The sequence below is a fragment of the Clytia hemisphaerica genome, unplaced genomic scaffold (assembly GCF_902728285.1).
Source record: "Clytia hemisphaerica strain Z4C2 unplaced genomic scaffold, Clytia hemisphaerica genome assembly, whole genome shotgun sequence".
Classification (NCBI taxonomy): Eukaryota; Metazoa; Cnidaria; class Hydrozoa; order Leptothecata; family Clytiidae; genus Clytia; species Clytia hemisphaerica.
Genome location: NW_027103638.1, coordinates 1238609 through 1255540, shown reverse-complemented (window position 1 = coordinate 1255540; position 16932 = coordinate 1238609). Strand labels below are relative to the sequence as shown.

The following is a 16932-nucleotide window of genomic DNA, read 5'->3' as shown; positions in this document are numbered from 1 at the left end:
GGTATACTGCAATTGCGGTATACAGCAATTGCAGTAGTTTTCATTTGTGGTTAGCCTACAAAGGCTTAACAGTCTAAACTTAAACTCCTATATCAGGATTAGAAACTAAACTAGGCTAGTTAGTCCAGTTAGGAACATTTGGCGAGTTCCTGTACGCGGCCGCAATCAAAAAAATCATAACCACACTCATAAAAAAATTGTGTTTGTGTCTTTTTTTTCCGTTTTTTGCCTAGATGATATAGCAAACATAGTAAGTATAAGCAGACTGTGCCTCTAATTGGCTGTAAAACAATTATGCGTCGGTAGAAATTTCTTCAACTTTCAACAATGATAGAACACACCTATTTAAAAATAATTGACCAGCGCATTTTTCATCTTTCTACTTCTTCATCTTCCATGAAGCTCTCAAAGTTAAATAGAATTAAGCACATAAGACTTTCTTATAATTGTGAAATGCCGTTCGCGCTTTCGCTACGGTGGAGTGCATGACATGTTCTGTTGGCTGGTCATATTGGGCGTTTTGGAGTTACCACCCTCGAAGCAGTGGGCGCCTTCATCATTCCGCAACTCTGTCCACCATTTTAAATGAGTTAACAATAGATCCAAAAGGGCGCCCTCATCAAGAAAGATCATTTGCTTTGGTCTCCGGCTTTGGGAAGTAGTAATGTTTTCGATTGTTTTCGATGGAAAATGGTAAGAAACTTAAGTTTACAAGTGTCATTCAGTTTTTGCTGGCTGATAGAATGGCAGGATCCTGGATGGTTTCCCTAACTGTAGTCTTACCTCTTTTATCTTTTCCTTTACAACAATACAATGCTGACAAGTTGACACAACACGTGTGTACATGTACATTGACAAGTAATCCCTGAGAGAAGTTTATATCGAAATCTGCAACAAAAACGGAAGTGGTCTCTTCTACTGATTGCTTCCCAGCGCTCTTTCCAGTATGGACCTAACTCTTCATACAAAAATTACGGGAAACGCATATTTGGACTTTGTACCCTCATGCTGCACACAAGCACTTAAGCCAAAGTCCCGCAAAGATTGGACAAAAATCAGTATCACCCTGACGTCACTCACGCGGCAAATTATACGCTCGTTATTTGTTAATCTCATCGGGCGATAGGCGGTTAGGCGGCGGGCGTTCTCTAATTCTCCAATTGGCATCCAGTCCTTTTAAATGAAAACAAAAAAGTTAAAAAGGGCGCGCTATCAGTGAAAGTTATCGTGACATGTTATAACAGAAAGTATGATTGATAAACTTGGTGGAGTTATCAAAACAAATTTGTTGTCAAAGAGATTTAACAGTAACAAGTGAAAAAACAGGCCAGATATCAACATTCCCATGTTTCAACCAATTGTCCCAAGTTAGAGCAATTGACGGTACGGAAAAGATATTTTGTCTGTGCGTTATTAAAAAGATATGATCAATTATGTACAAAAATTGCCTGTTTTCTCCTTGAATCTTGAATTCTGTTTCTTGAATATACTGCAATTGCGGTATGAAAGCTTGAATCACTTATTGAAAAAGGATTAATCCTCTCTGACCATTAGCTGATAAAATGGTGTCGGATTTAGAGGAGGGATGTCGACATTAGACCAAGTAACGGTACTAACTTTTTTTTATAATACTAACTTTTTTATATAAAATATCAACTTTTTTTATGATATATACCAAGTTTTGCCTCGATTACCGTTACTGTATGATCATTCAAGTGTAGAAAGGGTTTCTCGGCCATATACAATTTCCTCTGAGACTCTGTTTCTATAAATTAACCCCTGTATGCACGCATACGCAAATGACTATACCCCTTGTTATGAACGTACTTTTTTTATTCACCCCCCTCCCTCGGTTGAGGAAAATTTCGAATTCAAATTGTTTGGTTCGAACCTTTATTTCATACATGAAACTCAATGTCTATTAAGAAACTTTTTCTTTTCCTTGAGTGTGTATAAGAAACGTAAAAGTCGACAAAAAAACAAGCAAAATAGGCTATGAAAAATTTTTCTCTGTGTTACATTTTCCTTTGGCCCCTCCCCTCCCCCTGTACGCAAGCATACGCTTTTGAGAAGATCCCTCTCCCCCTTAGTGTGTACGTACTATGTGGACGGCTCCAAGTAATGTCATGACAAAATTATTTTCAAAAGATTTTTTCATAAAGGTGCAGGTCTCAGATAACTGATTATCATGCGTTTCGAAAGTTGGTATTATAAAAAATTGGTATCATAAAAAAAGTTAGTATTGAAAAAAAATTGGTAATAAAAAAAAAATTGGTATTAGAAAAAATGTTAGTATTATAAAAAGATTGATATTATGAAACAAGTTAGTATTATAAGATAAGTTAGTGTTATAAAAAAGTTTGTATTATAAAATAAAGTTTTGGTTACTATAAAACGGTTGAGGAAAATTTCGAATTCAAATTGTTTGGTTCGAACCTTTATTTCATACATGAAACTCAATGTCTATTAAGAAACTTTTTCTTTTCCTTGAGTGTGTATAAGAAACGTAAAAGTCGACAAAAAAACAAGCAAAATAGGCTATGAAAAATTTTTCTCTGTGTTACATTTTCCTTTGGCCCCTCCCCTCCCCCTGTACGCAAGCATACGCTTTTGAGAAGATCCCTCTCCCCCTTAGTGTGTACGTACTATGTGGACGGCTCCAAGTAATGTCATGACAAAATTATTTTCAAAAGATTTTTTCATAAAGGTGCAGGTCTCAGATAACTGATTATCATGCGTTTCGAAAGTTGGTATTATAAAAAATTGGTATCATAAAAAAAGTTAGTATTGAAAAAAAATTGGTAATAAAAAAAAAATTGGTATTAGAAAAAATGTTAGTATTATAAAAAGATTGATATTATGAAACAAGTTAGTATTATAAGATAAGTTAGTGTTATAAAAAAGTTGCTATTATAAAAATAAATTTAATATTATAAAATTGAAATTTGGTATTATTAGAAAGAATTTGGTATTATATAAAAAAAGTTTGTAAAAAACCCATGATGTTTTTGCTCGTATATTTTTGGGTCATGTTCAGGCCAAAACATGAGTCGTGGCTAAACTGTCAGGCTTTTATTTTTCAATAGTCTTCAATTTTTTATCTTCAATAGTCTTTTCAATCTGTTATCTTGCTTTAGATCAAAATGCAGAGAGCATGATGACCAATTTGTGTGGTTTGATTTCATAGGAAAATATGCAGAACCTATTTAAGTAACTTATATGAGAAGTCATATAATAGGATGATTAAAAGCTCCAACATTAAAACAATGATGCTAGTGTCGTTGTTTTGATTCTGGAGAGTTGGCTGGAGTTTTTAAATATTAACTCAGCATGGCATTGTGATAAGGAAAAGAAGAGCTTGACCATTTTTAAGCTAGGAAGATCTTTTAGGAGCGAAAATAGGTACTTTTTTATTTCCTTTTAGGCAACTAACTTTCCTTCAGCTAATTAGATTGTTTGGAATAGAAATATTTTAGTCAAAAAGTGGGAATTAGTTTGATCTGGCAGTCTGGGTCTGTCTAGTTCTATTGGATTATTACATATAACATTAGTACATTTTTGTGATTTCAAACATAAAGGATAAAATGTAAAAAATAAGGTTGAAAGCACAAAAGTAGGTGTAGACTCAAGATATCAAACCCCATGAATGAGCAAGGACAAGATGATGCTTAGTTTAATTAGGGAATTGCAAGAGTTATATGGGAAAAATATTTGTAATTATGGAAATTAAAAACAATTTTTAAGATAAATATTTTCATATCAAAATGTAAGTTACAAATTAGTTAAAATATAAAATTATCCATGCCAAGGATTCGAGGATGATTAGGCCAGCAGTGTTAAGAAAAGAGAAGACACGTCACAAGAATTCTTGAGTCTGACAAGAGACAAAACATAGGAAGACTAGAAATCAGGTGTAAGGAATCACAAGACACAAAAGGGACTAGGTATCTCAGGACATTATTTACATTGTTGCAATCACTACGCAGGTACTTTCACTGGTGTATATTAAGTGGTTAAAAACATGGTAAAGTTTCTTAGGAAAGGGTGAGTTTGAAAATTTATGGCTGAAAGAGAAAAGAAAAAAATTTTTAGGGACATTTTTCATTGCTGAAGAACCCCTGAACGATTCTGGTCATGAGGTAGACGTTATAAAGATATTAACTATGTTACGTCTTGATACACAAAGACTCGTGGTAACGATTTAGCATACTATAGTACAGTCAAACATAACAAAAATGAGGCCTATGCCTTTCTTTGGGTAGGCTTAGTGTGCCTCTCTCTCTCTTAGTTAAACATAACACTGTATATACCTGCTGACCTGGAATTAATATTTTTGTTCTTTTCTTCAGGACAGTGAAGGGCATTCACAAAGCAATGAGTCTTCATCAATCAAAACACCAATCATTTTGGCCAAGAAATCAAGTCAAGCAGTAAAAGATTACTTTTTTACGAGTATAGCTATGAAATTGGTTGATGGTTGTTTTGCTACACAATTTTAAAGGCTTTGATTTGAACATCTTTTTTTTACAAATTTTATTTTAGTTTTGGAAACTTATTTCTTGATAAATAACTTTTACCCTTTTCCTCTAGCTGGCTTCAGAGTCACAGAAGAAAGACTCACCCACCATTCTAGGCATTCAGAGAAGGTCAGTGTTAAAAATTCAACATCTGATAATAATGAGGTTTTGAAGAAAAATGAAAACCTGATTTCATGATATCAGAACCTGTCTCGATAAAAATATGTTCCGTTCTTTTTGTTTTGACAATCAATAATAAAATTATATGAGACTGGTGTGTTTGGTGGCGCTTATGCACTCGGAAAATGAGAGTTTCTTAACTTTATATATGTTAATTAATTAATCACAATGTCATGTTGGTTAATCAAAAACATGACATAATGATGACAAAGAAAAATTAGTAAACACTTGTGGATTCTTAATCATTCAACATGATATTAGGATTAAAAAAAGGAATGGACATGAATGGATCATAAAGAAATGTCTGATTGATTCGCAAATAAAATTTTCCTTTCAAATGCGAATCCTCTACGGTGCGACCTTATGAAAAGTTCGAAACTATTCATATAATTATTCCACAGGGCCAGTGAATCGACCACTTCAAGCAGCCCTGGCACCAACACACCCTCCTCCAGCACCAAACAAACATACGAAGGATACACCTCTTACCAACGACAAAGCAAATATGAAAATAAAGCAGACATCAATTCGCCCTCTGTCACCACCACACATACTTCGCATGGTAAGCGTATTGTGCACTGACGTCAATATTTTTTTTCGATTTATATTGTAATTGCAAGGGGGGGGTTTGTACTTTTACGGTGTGACGGGATTGGTCCTTTTTTAGTACGGTATTACGGGATTTGACGAAAAAAGAGACGGGAAAACGGTATTTTAAAATCAGACAGTGACGGTATTTAGGTACATTTTTGCCCTGTACAAGCCGGTGTGACGGTGTTATTATTTTTTCAATTTTCGGGATTCCGGGATTCAGCAAAAATTTTGACGGGAACACGGTATTTCGAACCCCTACAACCCCCCCCCCTGCAAGGGGTGATTTTTAGAAACAAGGGGTAACTTTCATTTCCTCTAAACTAACAATCTTCGTCAGTGATATAATGTCATGAAGATATGAGCCCTCCCCTTCGCTTTTGTTACTCTTAGGTGCCAAATAAACGGGGGGTTCGAATAACGGGGGGGGGGGGGTTGGAAAATTTTTCAAATCAAATAAACGGGGGGACCTCATTACCGGGGGGGGTTGGAAAATGGACTTTTAAAAACCCTAAAAAGGGTCAAAATAGACTAAATTTAGGCTTTTTAGAGTAAAACAAGAAACTTTCCTTTTGGGAGCTGGGAATTTTTTCAATAATTAATAAATGGGGGGGTCCTAATAACGTCCGGGGGGTTGGGAAAAAATCGAAAAATTAACAAGCGGGGGGGGGCGTTTATTTGGCACCTAAGAGTAACTGGCTAAAACAGAATGGAAACCAGCCATGTTGTAACTTTTTGAAAATCATAAACCTGAAAACTTTATGGTCTTTGGAGACTATGAAAGACATTGAAAGCTACCCTACAAACAGACTTATTAAATCAACCACTGTGCTCTTTCATTACTCTTTCAGAGTATTGAATGTGTGGCGCTAAACTATTCATAACTGTAATTTTAAAGACGATTTACAATTTGTGAAATCCAAATATGCCCATTCATTTAGTTTGTCTTGTATCTGGTATTTACTTACTTATTTTTATTTTCAGACTGTACTCAGCAATACACTCTTCTCGAGATGCATAAATTTATTGTTGTCCTCGTTTTCAAACAGATTTCATTGCTATGAAATTATACATTTAAACCAATTTAAATTCCCAAAAGGCAAACATTAATTCTAAAACAAGAGTATTTGAATTTCAAAATGTTTCATGAGGTGTAAACAACACAATTATCATTGTGAATATGTAATTTTATAGCAATGAAATCTGTTTGAAAACGAGGACAACAATAAATTTATGCATCTCGAGAAGAGTGTATTAGTTAGTTAGACGCTTTCAAGTGTCCCATCTGCCGTCTTAACTTTTTAAATAGCTTTCCTTTGTAAAAGTTTTTTTTAACTTTTAGCGGAGCATTACACACTGAGTGGGTTGGCTGCATTAAGGTTGCCATCAGAAGTTTTACCGAAAGAATCAATAAATGTGATCGATGGATCTTTCCAGTGGAGTGATAAAGCATTCGAGGTTTACTTCCATAAATTCAACAATAATATTATAGAAACACCCACAAGAAAAGATGAAGAAAATAATTAGATAGAGAAATAATCTGCTGATTTGAATATTCTGTATTAATTTGTATTTGTATTATAAGCACTAGTTAGCTGACGTTCTTCTCAAAATTTGACGATCTATATTTAGGAAATGGTATTAATCTTTACCCGCGCTTCCTTTAAATCCTTTTCCGTTTGATAAAAAATAAAGATGTATTTTTTTATTTGAAAACCTTTTTTTATTCAGAGTTTGTTGGACCAGACGGATTACGTGGTTGTAGGGTGCGTGGGGATGCAAGGTGCCGGAAAATCTACCCTTATGTCCCTCATTGCTGGTCAGAAAGTTCAATCCATTGAAAAAACGTTAAGTTTATAACATTCTTTTCTGTTCGTGTTGTGGTGCTTTAAAGATAAGACCTTGAAACAAATATTATCACTTTTTACTTTGGACAACATATTAATGAAATGAGAGCCTATTTATACTTCTTCTTTAACTAATATAAACAACTTTTGCCTGATTGGAGTTTTTAGTGTGAAGCTCAAAGACTCCTTTCGTGTTTTGGAAGTAATACGTTTTGATAAATATTGCTATACTGTTATTCAACTTTTTTTTAGAATCGTTCTTTTTTTTTAGGAGGTTAATATTTTGTCCTCAAAAGAAATCTGACTGGGTAAGTTCGCCAATGTTTGTTAAAAAATCTCCCACTCAACCAACTTCTTGCATTTTTTTTGGAGGGAATGTAAGTTGGTTTATCAGATCAAAATGATAAGTAGCATCTCCACATGTTTTGCCCGAAATATCTAAATCCACTACTTATGAATTTACAGGAAGATATTTTTCACACCTTGTCAATCTCAAGTCAAACACACCTTCCCAGCCACCGGTCCATATAGCTAAGCACTCACTTACTCCTCAAGGGTAAGGACTATTCACGTCACGGAGAATCTGCAATGAAAACGAATGGAGTTCTTGATACTTTGGTGCACTTCCCTTTCCAGTTATGATGGAAAGTTTCTTCAACACTTCACATTAGTAGATCAATCTTTCTGACTTTTCTTCAGGAGAAGTGTATTCATCGCACGGTGGGCGTTGATGTTTACATCACTCGCGAACGAATGATCCTCCTCGATACTCAGGTAACTCTCTAATAACATCCCCGAAAAACTTATTACTGTGATGCATGTATTCACTTTATGAATTTTTGCTGCTGTGGAGCACTGCCGATGTTACTCGCGTAACAAAAAATCTGCTTTTCTCGAAATACACAATATGTTTGAATCATGGTAAAAAATTACACGCTTTTTTTTTATAAGAATAGTGTACTTTGGATGAGGGTCAAATATTCTTAAGAAAGTGCCAAAATTGAGGGTGAAATATTCTTAACGTATTCTTACTTTTTTGGACTTTTAAGTGAACATTTGGGTTAAAATTACATTTTTTCCTCAAAGCTTTAATTTATCTCTAACAAAGAAAGCAGTTTTTTCTGTTAACCAAATACGAAATGACTGTATTCTTATCAAATTCTGTGAAATTCACCCTAGACGGTGTTCTTAGGGTATTCTTACGATTTCGCCAATTTTCAAATAGGAGATATTCTTATAAAAAAAGCGTGTATTCTATGAAGGTTGGTTTTAATAATGGGGACGTGAAATATGTTCGAAAGATTCTAATTATACTTTGGTGTACAAAATTCACAATTTTGGCGATTTTTGGCCTCTTTGGTGAAAGTAACAAGGAAATTCGTGAAAGTGTATGCACGCAAAAAATTATTTAAATCTTCAAAACTTTCCTGATGATTATGAAATACCTCCCAGTATATTTTTGAGCCTTAAACACCTTCTGAAAGGTAAGAACGGTCGTTCTTCTCTCGTTCCAGCAATTTCTGTCACTATTAAACCGACTTTAGTGTAAAGCTCTATTTTATCCAAAGAATTGCGAAAGTTTTCTGCTCTCGAAACATATTTTCCTAAACTTCCGTTTTTTACAGCCGTTGATGAGTCCGTCGATGCTGGAGCAATATTTGAAGTACGATCGGAAAGTGCCTTCAGAATATTCGACAGCGGAGATTTGTTTGGAAGTACAGGCGTTGCAGTTGATCAGTTTCTTATACACTGTCTGTCATTCAATTCTCGTCGTGCAAGATCACATGATGGACCTCAACCTTATCAAGTAAGGGCTAGTAAAGATCATAACACACATTTTTTCTCAAAGCTTCAAAATTTCAAAGTAATTGAAATCTTCCAAATTACAAAAATCATGCATATTGAGGCTAATCAAATACGCTTACAAGAAAATGTGTCTCCAATCTCCTTGTGAACACACTTTCCTCTATGGATGGAAACCTTCAGGTTCACAGAGTTTTAATATTGCTTCAAACATTCTCCTTATATTTTTAACTTTTCATTCGGAACACCGTTCTCACAGGAGAAATCAATCAACATTTTATCGTTATAATGTTTGTTTGACCTTCAAAATTTTTTGTTGTCTCCAAGGTTTTCCATCTCCTAACATCCTATTCTCTACATTCAGACACTGTTTCTAAAAGTTTCTCTTCGTTCTTTGATTTGCAGTTTGTTGAAATCGAGTGAGATGTTGAAGCCTTCTACAATCTCACACAACAGTGCACAAGACGGATCCAAGTAAGTCCTGTGTTGTCTTTCTATGATGAGATTATTAAGATGTAAGCCGAATCAAGACTGGATTTTTGAAAGATCACGTGCTCACTCTTTAATTAAATGAAGAACAAAATTTCACCTCGAGAAATTTAGAACACTTCAAATTACTGGCAAAAAATATTTTTCAAATGCATTAACTTTGACTGCGATTCTTATTGAGGAGGCTTTTAAAAGAATTACCCAGGCTGTCCTGTGGCAGTCCTAGGTGGACCAGGGAGTGGCCAGTTCATCTATTTTCTCATTCAGTCAAATGTCTGAAATATTTGCTCAATTCAAGTACCGTTAAAAAAAAAAATTGTTGAGAACAAGGAGACGAAATTAGGATGGAAATTCATAATTATACCCTGTTTTACCAATTCTCAAAATTGGTGTTGTGGTATGCAAAAAATTCTCGAAATCATATCTGTAAAAGTTTCAAGGTTCAAAAATCCATCTGGTATACGTTTCTTTTTTTAATTTTTATTCAGCAACAATTCGGATGACCTGAACAATGAATTCTACCCTCATCTTGGTAAGTTGTCCGTCCAGCCGCCCGCCCGTTCGCCGACACGTTCGCTCTTTCGTTCGGTTCATCTTCGCATACTTTTGTCAAATAAAAAATGAAATTGTATTAAATTTAGAAATTTCAACTTAACGAAGCACTGTTAACATTTCTCGTTCACTTTTCAGTGTTTGTCTACACATCATGTGACACGCGGTCATTCGAATATGACGTCATCAAATCCACCTGTCAGGTTACGTGGAAGTTGTTTGAAAATTCGCGTCTTCATGTCCGTGGTGAGTCTCGAACGGTTTTGTTTTTGTTTTGTTTTTAGTTGTTCGAAGGTTTTTTCACGCATCGAGTCGCCGACAAATAGTTTCAAAGTAAAGTTTATTCCCAGGTTAAAGTTTTTTTCTGTACATTGTTTCTTGCAGGTGGTCCTTCCATGCTTCGTGCACCACTATTGAGCTTACACGAAGCACCGACATTGATGGAAGGGTTGGATGACGTCAATCTTTACTTCATTCCTTCGCTCTTATCATCAAAAGATGAGGAAGATTATGAAAACCAGTTGACGTATCAAGGCTTCCCTTCCTCCCAAACAATCATCTCACTACTCCGCCAACAACTCTCCGCCCTTCCTCGAACGCCCTTCACGCATCACGTGCTTTCGGAGAAAAACTGGTAAGCACACTCTCTTATCACTTTTCTACGAACTAAAGTGGACAGAGCTTCTACTATAGAAGACCTTCTTTACCCTTAAAATTGGAGGAATGTGTTCATATATGCGTTTCAAAATAGGTCAAAATACAAGACTTACAGCCCTAGCTCTTGACCACTTTATTTAAAAGGGCATAACGGAAGACTTTTAGAAAGATTATGAAATATTTCAATAAAAAAAGAAAAAAGCAAAATCAATTTTTTCGAAACAGAGTTGATGATTGTATAAAGGTGGACACTTCTAGATAACAAATCGAGGAAATTTCTTAACAAGTTAAAGATTAAATCAGAGACACCGACTGTGTTTCATTATGATAAACTAAATAAGACACCTTTGATCGTGTAATTCAATCATTGCTGTTGTTTATCGCTGTTGTTGATCGTTGCATTTTCTTTTTTGGTAGGTTTCATTACGCAGCTCGCACGTGGGAAGCGGTGAAGAAGTCCAACCTCATCGCCGAATACCATCGCCTATTGACCAATTAAAATCCTTTCCAAATCTTGTTTTTGTATATATCGTCTACTTTTTGTTGGAGTGTCGAAAAAGTTGGAAAACTGAATTTATTATTTTCCTTGTATACTGTTCCATGTAATGTACCAGCATCTTATGTAGGATTTGAAGCAATACAGTAGAGTCTCTTTTACTCGAATCTTCATAACTCAAATGTCTTCTAACTCGAACAGGTGTTGTGATCCCTTAAGTTAACAATGCCTTATAAGCCTTACTCCATAACTCGACATTTCCTAAACTCGAACAAATTTGTGTTCCCCGTGCGTGCTCGAGTTATGGATATTACACTGTATTTTTTACGTAAATTGAATCGGCTGCGATTCATCCAATACTACAATGGACCAAGCACCTGGTACGTGGCCATGTTAACATATGCTTTCAAGAAACCATGAAATTCCTTTTTCGAAAAACTGAACAAAATTTTCCTCGTAGTTAAGGGTCTCTCAACTAAAATAAAATCTATTGCGCCAGCATGCAATCAATGTGTACCAATTGTCCAAGCTACTTAATAAAATTCCTAAATACAACATATAATCACTCTATGTTTTCATTTTCAAACGAATCTCGTTCTTTGTCAAATTAGCACATCAGTTAAATTACAGGCGAGAATAGCTTTTGATATTAGTTTGAATTAGATTATGCATTCGTGCTCGTTGTAAAGATAATAATAATGTAAACATCTTACGAAAAAACATCTCAAATGATGAAAACGACAATCAAAAGCAAAAACAAAAGACATGAGCAAAACAACCCTGTGTTTGCCTAAAATGATCTCAAGGAAAAAGGTTTTCCGTCTTCAGGATATTTCCTGTATATTAGAAGGAAGGTGTTTCTTTTTACTTTAGAAGGTAAACTGTTTCTTGTATTTTTGAAGGAAAATATTTCCTGTATATTAGAAGGAAGGTGTTTCTTTTTACTTTAGAAGGTAAACTGTGTCTTGTATTTTTGAAGGAAAATATTTCCTGTATATTAGAAGGAAGGTGTTTCTTTTTACTTTAGAATGTAAATTGTTCCTTGTATTTTTGAAGGAAAATATTTCCTGTATATTAGAAGGAAGGTGTTTCTTTTTACTTTAGAAAGTAAACTGTTTCTTGTATTTTTGAAGGAAAATATTTCCTGTATTCAGAAGGAAGGTGTTTCTTTTTACTTTAGAATGTAAATTGTTTCTTGTACTTTTGAAGGAAAATATTTCCTGTATATTAGAAGGAAGGTGTTTCTTTTTACTTTAGAATGTAAATTGTTCCTTGTATTTTTGAAGGAAAATATTTCCTGTATATTAGAAGGAAGGTGTTTCTTTTTACTTTAGAAAGTAAACTGTTTCTTGTACTTTTGAAGGAAAATATTTCCTGTATATTAGAAGGAAGGTGTTTCTTTTTACTTTAGAATGTAAATTGTTTCTTGTACTTTTGAAGGAAAATATTTCCTGTATATTAGAAGGAAGGTGTTTCTTTTTACTTAAGAATGTAAATTGTTTCTTGTACTTTTGAAGGAAAATATTTCCTGTATATTAGAAGGAAGGTGTTTCTTATTACTTTAGAAAGTAAACTGTTTCTTGTATTTTTGAAGGAAAATATTTCCTGTATATTAGAAGGAAGGTGTTTCTTTTTACTTTAGAAAGTAAATTGTTTCTTGTACTTTTGAAGGAAAATATTTCCTGTATATCAGAAGGAAGGTGTTTCTTTTTACTTTAGAATGTAAATTGTTTCTTGTACTTTTGAAGGAAAATATTTCCTGTATATCAGAAGGAAGGTGTTTCTTTTTACTTTAGGAGGTAACTGTTTCTTGTATTTTTGAAGGAAAATATTTCCTGTATATTAGAAGGAAGGTGTTTCTTTTTACTTTAGAATGTAAATTGTTCCTTGTATTTTAGAAGGAAAATCGTTTGCTGTAAATTGGGAGAATAACGAACTCTGTATTCGGGGATGAGAAATACATCTTATTATTTTGGGAGGTACATAACTCGTTCTCTGGTTTTCTCTGTATTCCCAGGCAAAATTGCACTTTTTTTTTAAAGAAAACTATTTTCTGTTTTCTGTGATTTGCAAACAGGAGGAAAGTCGTTCTTTGTAAGGAAAATTGTCTTTTTATCTTAAAAGAAAGCTGTTCTTTTATTTTTGAATAACAATCGTTATTCTCTGTATTTTGAAAGGAAAATTGTGTTTTGCAGTTCTGAAGACAAATCGTTTCATGTCTTATTTTTCTCGTGAGCATAAACTTTCGCGAATTGCCCTCTCAAGAATTTTCAAAGACATTTAATACTGCGAAAAGGGCTAAAAATGCTCGCAAAAGTTTGTACGCCTAAAGTAGTAGGAAATTTCAGTACGCTCCTCATACATCATCTAATTTCATGCTTCTTATTTTCCATTTAAAGCTTATTTTATGGACGAGCATTCACTTATATTGACAACACACACAGTATTTGCCTCGTTACTTCTACATTACGTTATTATTTCTGTTGGAAAAACTGAATACGTTATTTCCTGGCTCCTGCGTGGCAATATTGCCTCGTTATTGTTACCAAGGGATTATTACAGACACTGGAAAAACAACTCGCTGATTTTTGCCAATTTCTCATGTACAAGCCTTGCTCGCAGTAATGACATTATTGTTCACCCTCCTTCCACCATTAAATGATTTTTCGTAGTATTTTTATTGCAGTTCCTCATTATGGAGCACTTATCCAATTCCCAAAAGAGACTTTAAGCTTTCCTACGAGATTCAAACTCAGCTACTTAATTGCAAATGATATGTCGTTATGACGTTTTATATTGCAAGAAAGATGCAAAAACATGCTATGTATAAGAAATTTAATATTGACACCAGAGATTTCTATAGGGCCCCTCTATACTTCAACCTTCAAAACACCACCGTGCCACCACGTTCCACCAAAAGATTTTCATACCACAATGGAGCTACATATGAGACTCACGTCTAATATATGTCAATCTCAGCTCTTCTCGGAGACATATAAGAAAGATATTCCCAATTCAAAATTTCGTATCATTATAAGCATTTTGTTTGATTTTACTCGTCTCATGATGTTTTTCTCACACCAGATTTCATAAATGTATCCGCTTGGAATACTAGCATTTATTTTCAAACTTTTCGCCAGCAAAAGTACGAATAGATACACAACTAGCCGTCACCCGGCGTCGCACCCGCCGAGTAGAGTGTTGCTGAACACATCAAAAGCCCTTTGGATAGTGAAGGAGGGTAATGAGATTGAATTCTAAGCTCAAAGTACGAAGTATTACTTCATGTTTTGTGACGTCATTTGCACCATAAGTGACGTCATCGAAAGGGTAATAAACTTTTCACTTCACTGAAAGTATTTCTTCATCGACTCAAAAGATTCTCTTGATGATTTCCGATCCAATGAGGGGTCAACCATTGCTTAAATCCTTCTCAAACTCAAGATATTGTATTTTTCCGTTTTTGATGACGTCATCGGACCCAAAAAGTCTCAATTTGAACATAAATATTTTTGAAAGTCTCTAATTACCCACCCTAACCCCAAGCCTCCCAACTAATTCCACGTAAAATTTCCGATCAAATGAGGGGTCAGCCATTTTCTAACTCCTATCCAATCTCGAGATATCGCATTTTTCCTGTTTTGATGACGTCATCGAGTGAAAACGCCTAAAATTTAAGCCAAATTTCAAAGTCACACTCAAGCCATATAAACCCTTCCATCTTATTCTCCATAAAATTCTCGATCCAATGAGGGGTCATCGATCTCCCAACTCGAGATATCGCATTTTGAAGTTTTTCCCAAATTTGTGACGTCATTGAGTCCCTTTACCCCTGTTGTCAACGGTCAATTCGCGAATTTTGAAATTTTTTGCGGTCAACGGGTAGCTCATGCCCTAAGGGTCCCAAAAAAACAAAAAACGTCAATTATTTCCACGGGAAAGTGGGTTTTTAAATTTGCGAAAGATTGACACTGCAACGACTTCTCCCCCAAAACGCTAATTTTCACACTCTTCCCCTGACCACTTTCGCTTTCGTTTTCAACCATCCATCCATTCAGCCAAACAATCGGTCACGTAACTCATAAAAATCCATAATGGCCCCCTCACGGCTCAACCACATTAGACTTTTAGTATTTCGCCAGCAAAAGTACGAATAGATACACAATCGGCAGGTTCAAAATGCATAAAACATAATGCATATTGCATAATGCATAATGCATAATATTTGAAAAATGTCAATTTTAGAGGCTATAATGAGGAGAACTTGAAAGATAATACTTTCAACCCGGGGGGGGGGGTACTAGGGCAAGATGGGTTACGGGGATGCTCCGCTGGTCAGGGTACCTTTTTTAACCTCAACGAGTCCCAGGTAGGGTCACAAAAACACCAAAATAGAAAAATCAGTCCCTCGTAGGGTGCCTATTTCTGGAAAATTTGGGGAAAAACTAGAAAATTTGAGAAAATTTTGGAATTTCAGTCCCATTCAGGGTCACTTTTTTCACAAATTTCGAGTCCCACGTAGGGTCCATTTTTCGAACCTCAGCGGAGCACCCCCGTCGGTCGACAAGGGTAGTACCCCCCCGGGACTTTCAACAAAACAAATATCCCATTTTCTACCAGAAAATAAAGGGTAGAAAGCTGTAAATTTGAATTTTGGATGATGGAGAAAATCCATGATCCACTGAAAATGCTTGTCTCCATTTTGATTTTCATAGTTGTATTTTACAGAACGTAGTATAGTGTAGAAAAAAACACGAAAGTATCTCCTCCGTATATTACTTTTCTAACTCGAAAACGTAAATTTTATAGCAAGATCTTTATTCTGGGTTTTCTCAGAGCTCTTTTCGAACAATTGCTAATAATTTCAACGGGGTTTCCATCTTACAAAGCATTAACCATGTCAATGCTTTTTGTTAGATAAGCCATAATATCCAGCCAATATAAATTAAAGAGCTTCATGCGAAAGCTAGATCAAAGAAAATAGACTCCGAATCTTTTTACATTCGAATGTTTATGTGTTTACCTTTTTTTTGAGAAAGAAGAAGGGGGAAACCCTTTGTTGTTATAATTCGAATGTTTTCACTTACTTTCGTTTGGATTGGAAAAGTAAATATCATGTCTGGGGAAATCCCTGGAATGTTTACTTAAGAAACTCTTCTAAAAAGGTTTCCGCGGTTTTAGCCTCTACAAAGGAGAGTTTTAGAAAATATAAAATCGTTCTGTAAATTACACAATACTATTATGCATTATGCAATATGCATTATGTTTTATGCATTTTGTACCTGCCGGATACACAATATTGGTGCTCCAAATGAGAGATAGGTGGCATTTTTCTTAAATTTTGATCATACCATCCATTGTAATGCCGTTGGACAAACTCCTGAATACATTATTACCTGTTCCTGCACGGAATGCAGAATATTGACTTTACTCTGAGTCATTATATTTCTGGTTGATTGAAGTACGTAGGTTTCTTTGTGTGATGTATATGTTAAGTGACTAGTCAGGGATACTGATACATATATATTCATTACTCAACTAACAACTAATTTTTTCAAAAAGTTGGATCGTCATAATGTGAAAACTCTGCCAATCGGCTGTTTTAGGCGAGGGGTTAATTTCTCGAAAAAAGGTGTACAAGATTTTTGATTTTATGATTTTCCTTGTGTTTTTTTTCGTGAGTTTTTTGATTTTTTGTGATTTTCCTTGTGATGGCATGTGATGTTTTAGGAAGGTGGACATGATTTTTTCAAATAATTTTATCCCTCGGTTTTAGGTGTCGTTGTATACAAAAACATAT

At 34.9% G+C, this 16932-nt stretch overlaps 1 protein-coding gene across 1 annotated transcript in view; it reads left to right on the top strand.

Moving 5' to 3' along the window:
• Nucleotides 1-11281, top strand: part of LOC136802763 (nonsense-mediated mRNA decay factor SMG9-like) — a 29865-nt gene extending 18584 nt beyond the window's left edge. Inside the window, exons 3-15 of the mRNA XM_067059521.1 lie at nucleotides 4350-4430; nucleotides 4591-4646; nucleotides 5099-5259; nucleotides 6631-6746; nucleotides 7020-7135; nucleotides 7407-7443; nucleotides 7835-7909; nucleotides 8761-8942; nucleotides 9344-9412; nucleotides 9916-9959; nucleotides 10118-10225; nucleotides 10364-10613; nucleotides 11054-11281. Coding sequence (XP_066915622.1) covers nucleotides 4350-4430; nucleotides 4591-4646; nucleotides 5099-5259; nucleotides 6631-6746; nucleotides 7020-7135; nucleotides 7407-7443; nucleotides 7835-7909; nucleotides 8761-8942; nucleotides 9344-9412; nucleotides 9916-9959; nucleotides 10118-10225; nucleotides 10364-10613; nucleotides 11054-11135 — 1377 coding nt within the window. The 3' untranslated portion in view covers nucleotides 11136-11281. The remainder of the gene's footprint in view (nucleotides 1-4349; nucleotides 4431-4590; nucleotides 4647-5098; nucleotides 5260-6630; nucleotides 6747-7019; nucleotides 7136-7406; nucleotides 7444-7834; nucleotides 7910-8760; nucleotides 8943-9343; nucleotides 9413-9915; nucleotides 9960-10117; nucleotides 10226-10363; nucleotides 10614-11053) is intronic.
• Nucleotides 11282-16932: the final 5651 nt, after the last annotated feature.